Genomic DNA, 14,554 nt, shown 5'->3' with positions numbered 1-14,554 from the left:
ATAGTATATTTGACATTTCAGCTTCCCTATCAAATCAAAAAATGTCAAGCAGACAACCTAAGAAAATGTAAAACAATGACAACTGGTTTGATGAAGAATGCAAAAACCTAAGAAAGAAATTTAGAAACTTATCCAACCAAAAACATAGAGACCCAGAAAACCTGAGCCTTCCCTATTGTGAATCACTAAAACAATACATAAATACACTACGGAAAAAGAATGAACAGCACATCAGAAATCAGCTCAATGTACTTGAAGAATCCATAGAATCTAACCACTTCTTGGAAAATTGGAAGACAAGAAATAAACAACAACACGAAGAGCTATCTATCCAAAACGGAGATGTATGGATAAACCACTTCTTCAATCTTTTTACATTTACATTTACATTTCCGTCATTTAGCAGACGCTCTTATCCAGAGCGACTTACAAATAGGTGCAAACAGGTGCACCTCTATAACAAAGAACAAACAGCAAAAACATATACATGATCAATTACAAATCTTAGAATCAGCTATTAAAGACTACCAGAGCCCACTGGATTCATTATTAAATTGAATGAACTACAGGACAAAATACAAACCCTGCTACCCAAAAAGGCCTGTGATGTTGATTGGACCCTAAATTAAATGATAAAATAGACGGACCACAAATTCCAATTGGCTATACTTAAACTCTTTAACGTCATCCTCAGCTCTGGCATCTTCCCCAATATTTGGAACCAAGGACTGGTCACCCCAATCCACAAAAGTGGAGACACATTTGTGACTCGTTTCAGGAAACTAGGCATATGTCGCGTTTTATTGCAGAAATGCCTTCTGGAACCCAAAAGCACCTGCTGTTTCGACCTCTGAATGCCCGGCTAGGAAAAGCCAAGTGACATTTACTCCTGATGTACTGACCTGTTGCACCCTCTACAACCACTGTGATTATTATTTGACCCTGCTGGTCATCTATGAACGTTTGAACAGCTTGGAGGACAATCTGGCCTTAATGGCCATGTACTTTTATAATCTCCACCCGGCACAGCCAGAAGAGGACTGGACACCCATCAGAGCCTGGTTCCTCTCTAGATTTCTTAATAGGTTCCTGCCTTTCTAGGGAGTTTTTCCTAGCCACCGTGCTTCTACAACTGCATTGCTTGCTGTTTGGGGTTTTAGGCTGGGTTTCTGTATAGCACTTGGTGACATCTGCTGATGTAAAAAAGGCTTTATAAATACATTTGATTGATATGCTCAGTGTGCACCGTTGACATTTCACAGAGATACGCTTGTTTTTGTGAGAAATCTTTAAAATGTGCAGGAATTTCAAATTAATATGAAAAGCATATACTAAAATATGAAAATACTACATGTCATGTCTCAAAATCCATATCCATCTTACCTCTATATTGTTTTATGTCCTGCAGATTCGAGAAGAAAGATGATGAGTTCAATGGGATAGTGAGCCTGTCAGCTAGCAAGTAGCCTTGCACAGAATCCAGCCTAGCTGATGCGATGCAATTTTCCTGATTTCTGACCACTTTTTTTATCTGGCCTCCATTGATGTAGTCACCCTAATTCTGGATTTCTACAAGGGTAAAAACTCCAATAAATTTTTTACGGATTATGATAGAGACATGCGGTTTTGACGATCGTTTTTTTTAGAGGGTTATCTACACAATATTTTACCCATTGTTTAATCAATGTGTTTTTGATTTGACACCCTACATAGAGGGCATATGGACAGTGGTAATAAGACAGCAACAGACGACAGAGAAAGAAGCAGGGAGTTAGAGATAAAGAGAGAAAGAGCGACAGGCACAGAGAGGCTGACAGTGGTATAAAGAGAGAAACATGGGACAGAGCAATAGAGTCACAGAGAGAGAGAAAGAGAGAGAGAGACTCACAGGCATGTTCGTCCAAAATACTTTTAATTGTTCTTAGTGATTAATTACAATGTGGAAAAATCTGGTAATACAGATACTAGAATAGCTTTTAATTACCTTCTTTAGCAACAATTTTACAGACAGAATAGGGAGGGAGGGGAATAGATAAATAGTCAGTTCTGCCATCATTATACAGAGAGGAGAGGGAGAGAGAGAAAGAGAGAGAGGAGGAGAGAGGGGAAAAGGAAGGGACTGGGAAAAAGAGAGAGAAAGAATAGCAATCATAGTAAATGCCTCACCAAGTCAGTCAGTTCTGCCATTATAAAAGTCCTGAAAGATATGCCTGAATAGATATTGGTTATTAAAAACTATTCTATATATATATATATCAATACGTTAATATAATACTGAATCAACAAATAACACAATATATCTACAGTATATATTATCTATATTTGAATATCGAATACATCTACAGTGCATTCGGAAAATACTTTTTTTCTTGATTTTTTCTAAATGTTGTTACGTTACTGTCACGATCGTTATAGATGAAGCGGACCAAGGCGCAGCGTGATAAGCGTACATACTTTATTGTGTACACACACGAACCAAAACAACAAACGAACGATACGTGAAGTCCTAGGTTACAACACGAAACCTTACGGAACAAGATCCCACACCCTAACATGCCAAAAGGCTGCCTAAGAATGGTCCCCAATCAGAGACAACGAGCTACAGCGGTCTCTGATTGGGAACCACCCTGGCCAACATAGATCAACACGAACTAGAACCAAAAACATAGAAAACAAAACATAGAAAATCCACACCCTGGCTCAACATATAAGAGTCCCCAGAGCCAGGGCGTGACAGTACCCCCCCCCAAAGGCGCGGACTGCGACAGCGACAGCGCCACACCAACACAACAGGGTAGGGGTCGGGTGGGCATTCCGCCTCGGAGGCGGATCCGGCTCCGGGCGTGACCACCACTCTCTCTCTACCCCCCCGTTGCGCCCCTGGTCTGGTCCCGCTGGCCGGAGCTGGACTGAACACTGGTGGAGCGGATTGCTCTGGCTCCGGAGTGGAGCAGCTGACCGGTGCCGGACCAGGCACCGGTTGAACAGGCACGGACCGTGCCGGACTGACGACGCGCACCACTGGCTTGGTGCGGGGAGCAGGAATGGGCCAGACCGGGCTGACGACGCACACCACTGGCTTGGTGCGGGGAGCAGGAACGGGCCGGACCGGGCTGAGGATGCGCACCACTGGCTTGGTGCGGGGAGCAGGAACAGGCCGGACTGGGCTGGCGACGCGCACCACTGGCTTGGTGCGGGGAGCAGGAACAGGCCGGACTGGGCTGGCGACGCGCACCACTGGTTTGGTACGGGGAGCAGGAACGGGCCGGACCGGGCTGGCGACGCGCACCACAGGCTTGGTGCGAGGGACAGGAACAGGCCGGACCGGGCTGGCGACGCGCACCACTGGCTTGGTGCGGGGAGCAGGAACGGGCCGGACCGGGCTGGCGACGCGCACCACTGGTTTGGTGCGAGGGACAGGAACAGGCCTGGCTGGACTGTGGAGACGGACTGGAGGTCTGGAGCGGAGAGCTGACACAACCCGTCCTGGCTGAATACCTATCTCCACACAATCTGTGTGAGGCATCAGCACAGGACGTACAGGGCTGTGCACTCGTACTTGCACTACAGTACGTGGCACTGGCGCAGGATATCCGGGACCGAGGAGGGGTACTGGAGGCCACGAGCATTAGGCCGGCACACTCCGTCCTGGCTGCATGCCCACCTTAGCACGACACGTGCGTGGTGCTAGCACAGGACGTACAGGATTGTGCCGGAACACTCGCGGCACAGTACGTGGCTCCGCATAACACGGAACCTGCCCAGTCTCACGCTGCCTAGCATGAGTACGGGGAGTTGGCTCTGCTCTACCTCTAGGCTCCGCCAACCACCCTTCCAGCCCCCCAAACCTGATGGCCTCCTCTCCTAATCCGCCGATTCGTCCTGTAGCCCCCCAAAAAAATTACTTGGGGTTGCCTCTCGCGTGTCCGTCGTCGGCACGGTTGGCGCCGTTTCTCCTCTCCTGCCTGGGCATTTACTTTTGCCCATGGCCCTCTGCCCGCGTATATGTCCTCCCAAGACCACCATTCGCCCACCTGGGACATCGCCAACTTCTCCTCCTGGGCACGCTGCTTGGTCCTCTGGTGGTGGGATCTTCTGTCACGGTCATTATAAGATGAAGCGGACCAAGGCGCAGCGTGATAAGCGTACATACTTTATTGTGTACACACACAAACCAAAACAACAAACGAACGATACGTGAAGTCCTAGGTTACAACACAAAACCTTACGGAACAAGATCCCACACCCTAACATGCCAAAAGGCTGCCTAAGTATGGTCCCCAATCAGAGACAACGAGCTACAGCTGTCTCTGATTGGGAACCACCCTGGCCAACATAGATCAACATGAACTAGAACCAAAAACATAGAAAACAAAACATAGAAAATCCACACCCTGGCTCAACATATAAGAGTCCCCAGAGCCAGGGCGTGACAGTTACAGCCTCATTATGAAATTGATTAAATAAAAAAACATCCTTATCAATGTACACACAATACCCCATAATGACAAAGCGAAAACAGATTTTTTGAAATGTTGGCAAATGTATAAAAAATTTAAAAACAGAAACACCTTATTTGCATAAGTATTCAGACCCTTTGCTATGACACTCGAAATTGAGCTCAGGTGCATCCCGTTTCCATTGATCATCCTTGAGATGTTTCTACAACTTGATTGAAGTCCACCTGTGGTAAATTCAATTGACACAGTGCATGTCAGAGCAAAAATCAAGCCATGAGGTCGAAGGAATTGTCCGTAGAGCTCCGAGAAAGGATTGTGTCAAGGCACAGATCTGAAGAAGGGTACCAAAACATTTCCGCAGCATTGAATTTCCCCAAGAACAGAGTGGCCTCCATTATTCTTAAAAATTGAAGAAGTTTGGAACCACGAGGACTCTTCCTAGAGCTGCCCGGCCAAACTGAGCAATCGGGGGAGAAGGGCCTTTGTCAGGGAGGTGATCAAGAACCCGATGGTCACTCTGACAGAGCTCCAGAGTTGCTCTATGGAGATGGGAGACCCTTCCAGAAGGACAACCATCTCTGCAGCACTCCACCAATCAGGCCTTTATGGTAGATTAGCCAGACGGAAGACACTCCTCAGTAAAAGGCACATGACAGCCCGCTTGGAGTTTGCCAAAAGGCACCGAAAGGACTCTCAGACCATGAGAAACAAGATTCTCTGGTCAGATGAAACCAAGATTGAACTCAATGGCCTGAATGCCAAGTGTCACGTCTGGAGGAAACCTGGCACCATCCCTATGGTGAAGCATGGTGGTGGCAGCATCATGCTGTGGGGATGTTTTTCAGTGGCAGGGACAGGAAGACTAGGCAGGATCGAGGGAAAGATTAACAGAGCAAAGTACAGAGAGATCCTTGATGAAAAACTGCTCCAGAGCGCTCAGGACCTCAGACTGGGGCAAAAGTTCACCTTCCAACGGGACAACAACCCTAAGCACACAGCCAAGACAACACAGGAGTGGCATCGGGACAAGTCTCTGAATGTTCTTGAGTGGCCCAGCCAGAGCCCAGACTTGAACCCGATCGAACGTCTATGGAGAGACCTGAATATAGCTGTGCAGCGACGTTCCCCATCCAACCTGACAGAGCTTGAGAGGATCTGTAGAGAAGAATGGGAGGAACTCCTTAAATACAGGTGTGCCAAGCTTGTAGCATCATACCCAAGAAGACTCTAGGCTGTGATCACTGCCAAAGGTGCTTCAACAAAGTACAGAGCAAAGGGTCTGAATACGTATTTAAATGTGATATTTCAGTTTTTGCTTTGTCATTATGGGGTATTGTGTGTAGATTGATGAGGGGGGAAAAAACTATTTAATCCTGGCTGTAACGTAACAAAATGTGGAAAAAGTCAAGGGGTCTGAATACTTTCCGAATGCTCTGTAAATCTGATGAGAAGCCCTATTAGATTGTTTGCTGCTGTGGATGTATCATCCATCCAGTGTGAGGTGCTCAGAGTAGGCAGAGATCTAGTATTAGACTACCTTCCCAAAAACCTTACCTTAACCATCAGAGTGGGAACACCGTAGATCAACATCCAGGATTATATAGCTTCTGAGTTAGGATCACTTCTACAGCTGAAACGTTTTTATTGCACTGTAGATACACACACTAAGGGCTGGATTCAACATATCCCCGAAGTATTGCGGAAGATCAGCGTTATAGCTCATTATAGGCAATGTTCCCACATTTGTGGAGACTGCACTTACGGTAAACGCTGCATATGTTTTCTAAATCGGAAAATGTTATTTATATTTTAATGCGGATCTTTCTCGATACTTCCACAATTGGGATTGTATCCAGCCCTAAGCTGTCCGTATTCCTTATCAATATACAGTGTGTTCTTATCTACAACGGAAACCTTTTTATTGTAATTCTTCTCCAGATACTTTTGTCACACCATGATCTGTTTCACATGTCTTGTGCTTGTCTCCACCCCCCACCAGGTGTCTCCCATTTGTCCCCATTAACTCCTGTGTATTTATACCTGCGTTTCCTGTTTGTCTGTTGCCTGTTTGTCTTATCTCGCCAAGTCTACCAGCGTGTTTTTCCCGTACTCCTGTTTCTCTCCAGCCCCTGTTTTTGTTAGTTTTTCTGGTTTTGACCATTCTGCCTGCCCTGACCCTGAGCCTGCCTGCTGTTCTGTACCTTACTGACTCTGCCCTGGATTACCGACCTCTGCCTGCCCTTGACCTGTCATCTGCCTAACCCCTGTTTTGTTAATAAACATCTGTGATTCGAACTGTCCGCATTTGGGTCGTATCCTGAGTTCTGATAACTTTAACTGTATTCATACTTATAAACATAGCTGGGTTGTCATGGCCTTGTACATAGCAGTCAATAGATACAGGTAACTGTGATCTTGTAAGTGTGTATGGTTGTGGGAGGTTTTTTGCTTAGATGCAGAGCTGAAGATATGTTCCCCTCTCGCTCGGCTCAGTGGAGAAGGGCTCGGAAATAACCCAGCAAGGGCTGAAAACACACAGAACACACATAGCACACACACACAGAACACAAAAACACAGCTCTCTGGGCTATGTGACATCTCTGAGAGCATCTGTCCCACACAGCAACAATACTGACTCTGTACATCGTGGCCACGTAATACAATGCACAGAACACAGGAATATAATGTTTGAAAGCAGCAAGTAAAATCAACATTCCATCAAAATCAAAGGGTGCTTCAAAGGCTTCTCCTGTGGGGACAGCCGAAGAACCATTTTAGGGTCTAGATAGCACCTTTTTTTCTAAGAGTGTAAACCTTTTGAGAAAAGGGGACGTCACTGTGCTAGACTGAGCTAGCTACAGTACAGTCACCTCCACTACACATCCTTTCAGTTTCATGCTTTTCCAAAATGGCCAATTAACATTCAGTCAAACACTCTACTTTGTCTCTTCAATAAGGAATAAGGAAGTTCAACTGTCCAACCTATCTACCCCTCAGCTTACCACCTTTACTGTACAAATCCTTTGTGTACCTATTTCTGTGTGTGAAAATCCTTTGTGTACCTATTTCTATCCCACCCCCCTCCGAAACGGTCACTGTGGATCACAAATCTTCAATGTGGAAGTCGAATCTTATATTCTATAGTATAAATTCCAGCATATAATGTCTGTAGTGTTTGTCTGTGTCTCTCAGACCTCTGACTCCAGACTAGAGACGCGTCCCCAGGGCCGGGTCACACAGGATCTGTCCTCAGACCTCAAGCCTACCGAGCCATCTCCTTTCTGGGGCTCTAAGCCCGGATCTTGGTCCCCTCGGTAGGCTCCATAGGCCCCATAGGCACCATACAGACTGTCCTGGTACAACAACCCCCTCTGGCCTCGATAGCCACCTCCACAGGGCAGGGGCTGGCATACTGGGCTAGGACTAGGGTATATACCGGGGCTGGGGTGGTTGCTGGATGCCTGGGAATGGGCCTGGAGGTCCTGGGGGCCATGGTAGAGAGGCAGCCCAGGGTAGGAGGTTAGATAGTGGGAGTACTGTCTGCTGAGCAGGTTGGTGGCTCTCCGGACCACCCCAAGGCCTACCCCCCCTCCGCCTCCCTGGCCCCCCAGCACGGCCTCCCTGTAGGTGGGCAGGTGGGTGGAGTTTGAGTACCGCAGCTTCTTACGTCCGTTCCCTTTCCTCTGGTCCTGCCTCATATGGAGATACGCATGCTGGCGAGTTGAGGTGGCAGGGTAGCATAGGTTGTTCCGGAGGGGGGCGGGGTTGTAGAGTTTAATGGGAGTTTCTTGTTCGGCCATGACGCAGGGGAACAGGTCTGGTAAAGCAGAATGTGATTGGCTATCAAGGGATATAGGCGGCGTTTCGTCTGGCTGGAGAATCCGCTCACTCCCCCAGGTGGCTCGGAGGAAAGATGGCCGTCGGTGGAGCCTCCGTCTGCCTGCCAGAACCAGCTCCTCCAGGGGAAGAGGCCAGGAGCCAACACAGCCCTCTCCCCCAGGACAGAGCACCGCTCCTGGGTACAGGGAGTCAGGCATCTGGGGTGAGATGTTGTTCTCCTGGAGGTGGTTGGCCCGGAGTTCAGCCAGACACACCGTCTTCTCCTCCCTGCGCCTCCTCCTCTCTCCTACTCCTCCTCCTCCTGACTCCCCTGAGAGGAGGCTCTTGCTCCTCCTATTCTTTCTGTAGGGCTCTGTGTGCGATGGATGGGAGATGGCAGAGGGGCGGTGAGAGAAGGGGTAGATGTCTGGCAGCTGAAGCTCACTATAGGGGATGAAAGGAGAGCGGAGGTGGGATAGGTGCTGGGGCTCCACATACAGCCTACCTGTGGAGGGTTGAGAGTAGGAAGAGAGGGGGTCCCCCCCAGCCAGGTCAAGGTGAGAGCTACTGAGACTAGAAACAGAAAGTGGTCTGTCGTAGAGAGAGGAAGTGCGAGCCGGGAGCGTGTATCGTAGCGGCGTGGGTCTCGCCAGCCCCTTCTGCCTTTTCAGAGAAGTCACTACACCCAGCGTGCAGTATTGCTGGCTGAGGGGGCGCTCGGGGGGCAGGTGTGTGTGTGTATTCTCTGTGACATAAGCAAACCCTCCCGGAACCATTTCCGTGGTGACCTGCTGTGGAATGTGGACTGGCAGGTTGCCGCCATGGCGACCCCAGTGTTCTATGGTCTTGGTGGCGTGGTCCAGTGAGGTTTCGACCTGGGCGGAGTTGACCAGGTCTTTAGCGGTGCGTAGCATCTTAAGCATGTTAGCCTGGGCGTAGTTAGCTGTCAGATCTGGGTTTGCCAGGTTAGGGTGGTCTGGTTCCTCCACCCCGTTGAAGCAACTGTAGATACCCTGGGAGACGGAATAGAGAGGGAGAAAGGGATAGGGGGGAGAGATGGAGGTAGGGAAAGTAGAGGAAGGGAGAGAGGAATGGGGGGGAGGAGCGAGAGCGAGAAAATTATTACACTTAACCTTCAGCTAACCTAGAAGCCCTGTAGAGAGAAGAGCTGGCTCAAAAGTTACACCTCACATATAGTAAGAATGTAAATTCATTAAACTAATTTTGCCAGTTTACAGAAGTTAGGAATTCCTTTTACATGCCCCTGATTATATAGAACATCCCTATAGCCAGTGTTGTGCTCGAGACCACCTAAAGCGAGACCGATTCAAGCTTTTGTTGTTGGCTAGTTTTTAGCGGCTGCAGCAGGTGTTATGAAAGAGGATGTTGTTGCTAATTTGTTAGCTTATCCCTTTTCAAGAATAACTTTCAACAAGAAGTTAAGTTTCAAATCTGGTGAGTGAAACTGTGTTTTTTATTGCAGCACGCTTGCTGTTGTTAGCAATCTCTTTGAAAATAATTTATGTGTGAAACACATTTAAAGTGGAACTAAGAGCATTTTAGCAACATGAAATCCTATTCAAATCTGTTCATATACACGCCCAGGAAGTAAATGACACTTTATTCTGACAAGCGACCACTTAGATATGGTCATTTTCACGTTTTCATAAATTCTTTAAATGTTTGGGAATTACGTATACTAAGGAATTTGCGAAAATACTACATCAATATAGAGTGGGAAAGCGGCCGTGCATTTGGACAATTAATAGACACTACAGTAAATAAAAACATCAGTCTTGTCAAGGACCAGAGTCTACACAGACTGGTGCGCTATAGCCAATCAGAGCTACAGTAAGCCTTTATACAAACAAGCCATTTGCCACATGGGCCTGCCATCATTCACTTGGAACTGGACTGTGTGTTTACAGGCAGTTGCAACAGAACGACAATTAGAACTCATTCACCAAAAGCCACAAAACACACCTGAATGGATTTCTGCAAATATGTAAACACCACAGGAGTCCTCTTACAACTGGAAACTTTACAGTCCTATCAAACAACCATGAAAAGGTAGGCTCTCTCTCCCTCAGTGATGCACATCAACAACAACAATATAAACAACTAATGCTAGCCAGAGCAAGATTAGCTAAAATCTAACAAAGGAACATTAGATAAACCCTCTCAAACGTTTTCAGCTAGTTGGCTGTCAAAATTGCACTGACAAACGATGGGGAATTGTAGCCTCCTCGTCCTTCTGCAGCTTGCCTGCCAATGCATGCTTGTCCCAACCAAGCACCCAAGCTAACTGGCTAAATTTGGCTAGCTTGCTAGCTAGCTACTTCCAGACACAAATGAGAGAACACCTCACTCTAACAATTTTACTCACCGTAGCAGAGCTGGTTAGGCTGTTTACATGTTATCTAGTGCGTTCTTGACTAACTATTACTTTTTTGTCTACGTTTACTGACATCAATCATATTCAGCAGATGTTGCTCGTTCGTAAATTAATCAGTTGTTCTGCGCTCTGGCACACTAAAAGGAGAGTGCTCTGAAATCGGAGTAGATAACCAGAGTGAATTTGCAAATGCAAGAGATATGCTGACTGGATAACTGTCGTTCAAGTTCTTGCTAGCTAAGCAAATGACACCTGCATCTTTAGCTGTGTATAGCCACCGAAAAACGACATGAGGGAAAAAAGTCAGTCACTCACCTACTCCTCCAATGGCATGACATTACATCCTCATAGCAGCTAGCTAGCTAGCTATCTAGCTAATGTTAGGCTCTGTGTTTTTAGCTTGCTACATAAATAGATACGCTAGCCTATTAGTCACGTTATGACTGTGATCACTGCAATGTGATCATTGCTATCATTGCCCTTGCTAGTTTGATTGAATTGGCATTCCCAGCCTTAGTTACATTCGTCAGTTTTTGTCCAGAATATTGAGTCATTGAAACTGAAACAGTGCCTCCCGAATGGAGGCAGCAAACAATGTATCAGGCCAACTGTGATTTACAACCTGTTAGCAATATTTTTGGGACTACCAGGAAATGTATTGGTGAATTATATTAATCATGCACTGAACTGCATCCATCTATTCTGCCAACAATGTCTTAGTGTACGTCATGGAACGTTGAGTAAAATATAACCTATCTTTAAAACCTCTTATAAAGTTGGTTTCGTAGCATAAACTGGGAATTTGATATTTTTGACTGATATTATGACTGTCTGTTTCATATCTGAAAACTTTAGGTCACTGGTTACTTTGTGTGCTGAAAGTGATTATGTTTATGCAATGGGAATTTCTTAATGGTTGTGTTTTTGTAATCTTATGATTGGGACCTACTGACTTATTATGTCTGAGTTTATGGACTGCTTATCCTTTAACATCATGCTGTCTGTGACTGCTGTCTTTCCATCGGCCCTATGTAGTGGTGCCTGGAGAAGTGGGTATACTCAAATTTTGCCAAAAAGTTCCCAGCAAAGGGACCATGTGAAAAATCCTGTTTTTTAATGAGTTTTCCTATAGATTTTTCAGATTTCCATTCTCAAAATCACACTTTTTAAAAATAGAAAAGTCTAAGTCCACAACAATGCTTAAACCACATCAGTCTGATTGGTTGTGCCTGTCAGATCCTGGCTCCCCAGTGGGTGGGCCTCTGTCAACCCAGGTCCATCCATGTCTACACCCCTGATGCAAACAGCGCATGATGACAACTGCGCATCACAAATAGCCTACTAACCAACACTTCGGACTAAACTTTTTCAATACCTGGTTTGTGTACCCATTGTTGCATTAGTTAGCTGAAACTACGCTTTTTGTGCGGCGTGCATGTGAATAGATTTCACGTGCTTTGCGATTGTGTAGGCTACTTTGTGCATGATTTCTCTATTGTACTACATAATTGATAAGACGAATCAATCAATCAATCAATTTTATTTTATATAGCCCTTCTTACATCAGCTAATATCTCGAAGTGCTGTACAGAAACCCAGCCTAAAACCCCAAACAGCTAGTAATGCAGGTGTAGAAGCACGGTGGCTAGGAAAAACTCCCTAGAAAGGCGAAAACCTAGGAAGAAACCTAGAGAGGATCCAGGCTATGAGGGGTGGCCAGTCCTCTTCTGGCTGGGCCGGGTGGAGATTATAACAGAACCATGCCAAGATGTTCAAAAATGTTCATAAGTGACAAGCATGGTCAAATAATAATCAGGAATAAATCTCAGTTGGCTTTTCATAGCCGATCATTAAGAGTTGAAAACAACAGGTCTGGGACAGGTAGGGGTTCCATAACCGCAGGCAGAACAGTTTAAACTGGAATAGCAGCAAGGCCAGGCGGACTGGGGACAGCAAGGAGTCACCACGGCCGGTAGTCCCGACGTATGGTCCTAGGGCTCAGGTCTCTCAGTTGGCTTTTCATAGCCGATCATTAAGAGTTGAAAACAGCAGGTCTGGGACAGGTAGGGGTTTCGTAGCCGCAGGCAGAACAGTTGAAACTGGAATAGCAGCAAGGCCAGGCGGACTGGGGACAGCAAGGTGTCATCATGCCCGGTAGTCCTGACGTATGGTCCTAGGGCTCAGGTTCTCAGAGAGAACGAGAGAATTAGAGAGAGCATACTTAAATTCACACAGGACACTGGATAAGACAGGAGAAGTACTCCAGGTATAACCAACTAACCCCAGCCCCCCGACACATAAACTACTGCAGCATAAATACTGGAGGCTGAGACAGGAGCGGTCCGGAGACACTGTGGCCCCATCCGAAGAAACCCCCGGACAGGGCCAAACAGGAAGGATATAACCCCACCCACTCCGCCAAAGCACAGCCCCCGCACCACTAGAGGGATATCCCCAACCACCAACTTACAATCCTGAGACAAGGCCGAGTATAGCCCACAGAGGTCTCCACCACAGCACAAACCAAGGGGGGGGCGCCAACCCAGACAGGAAGATCACGTCAGTAACTCAACCCACTCAAGTGACGCACCCCTCCCAGGGACGGCATGAAAGAGCACCAGCAAGCCAGTGACTCAGCCCCTGCAACAGGGTTAGAGGCAGAGAACCCCAGTAGAGAGGGGAACCGGCCCGGCAGAGACAGCAAGGGCTGTTCGTTGCTCCAGCCTTTCCGTTCACCTTCACACTCCTGGGCCAGACTACACTCAATCATATGACCTACTGAAGAGATAAGTCTTCAGTAAAGACTTAAAGGTTGAGACCGAGTCTGCGTCTCTCACATGGGTAGGCAGACTGTTCCATAAAAATGGAGATCTATAGGAGAAAGCCCTGCCTCCCGCTGTTTGCTTAGAAATTCTAGGGACAATTAGGAGGCCTGCGTCTTGTGACCGTAGCGTACGTATTGGTATGTACGGCAGGACCAACTCTGAAAGATATGTAGGAGCAAGCCCATGTAACGCTTTATAGGTTAACAGTAAAACCTTGAAATCAGCCCTTGCCTTAACAGGAAGCCAGTGTAGGGAAGCTAGCACTGGAGTAATATGATCAAATTTCTTGGTTCTAGTCAGGATTCTAGCAGCCGTATTTAGCACTAACTGAAGTTTATTTAGTGCTTTATCCGGGTAGCCGGAAAATAGAGCATTGCAGTAGTCTAACCTAGAAGTAACAAATGCATGGATTAATTTTTCTGCATCATTTTTGGACAGAAAATTTCAGATTTTTGCAATGTTACGTAGATGGAAAAAAGCTGTCCTTGAAACAGTCTTGATATGTTCGTCAAAAGAGAGATCAGGGTCAAGAGTAACGCCTAGGTCCTTCACAGTTTTATTTGAGACGACTTTACAACCATCAAGATGAATTGTCAGATTTAACAGAAGATCTCTTTGTTTCTTGGGACCTAGAACAAGCATCTCTGTTTTGTCCGAGTTTAAAAGTAAAAAGTTTTCAGCCATCCACTTCCTTATGTCTGAAACACAGGCTTCTAGCGAGGGCAATTTTGGGGCTTCACCATGCTTCATTGAAATGTACAGCTGTGTGTCATCCGCATAGCGGTGAAAGTTAACATTATGTTTTCGAATAACATCCCCAAGAGGTAAAATATATAGTGAAAACAATAGTGGTCCTAAAACGGAATACCTCCACTACACTACTTTGATACGCATCAGTAGGGATTAAGAAGTGAGTATACGCAATTCCCACTTAAAAAAAGTTGGTATATGGTTTATACCTGCGTATAGCCTCCACCACTGGCCCTTTGTGTTTTACAAAAAGTGCACTCTCCTACATGAGTGTGCTGTTATTACGGTAGCTGTCCTTTCAGAAT

General features: G+C 46.4%; 1 protein-coding gene across 1 annotated transcript in view; it reads right to left on the bottom strand.

The window, feature by feature from the left end:
- Positions 1-7,648: 7,648 nt before the first annotated feature.
- Positions 7,649-14,554, bottom strand: part of LOC311100554 (glutamate receptor ionotropic, NMDA 2C-like) — a gene marked incomplete at both ends in the record, with an annotated part of 63,749 nt that continues 56,843 nt past the window's right edge. The window contains one exon of the mRNA XM_084141460.1: positions 7,649-9,292. Within this exon, the coding sequence (XP_083997586.1) occupies positions 7,649-9,292 (1,644 nt within the window). The remainder of the gene's footprint in view (positions 9,293-14,554) is intronic.

The sequence above is a fragment of the Coregonus lavaretus genome, assembly GCF_964263955.1.
Source record: "Coregonus lavaretus genome assembly, chromosome: 25".
Taxonomy (NCBI): Eukaryota; Metazoa; Chordata; class Actinopteri; order Salmoniformes; family Salmonidae; genus Coregonus; species Coregonus lavaretus.
The sequence above is the reverse complement of the archived record's forward strand: the minus strand, read 5'-3'. Positions and strand labels throughout refer to the sequence as shown.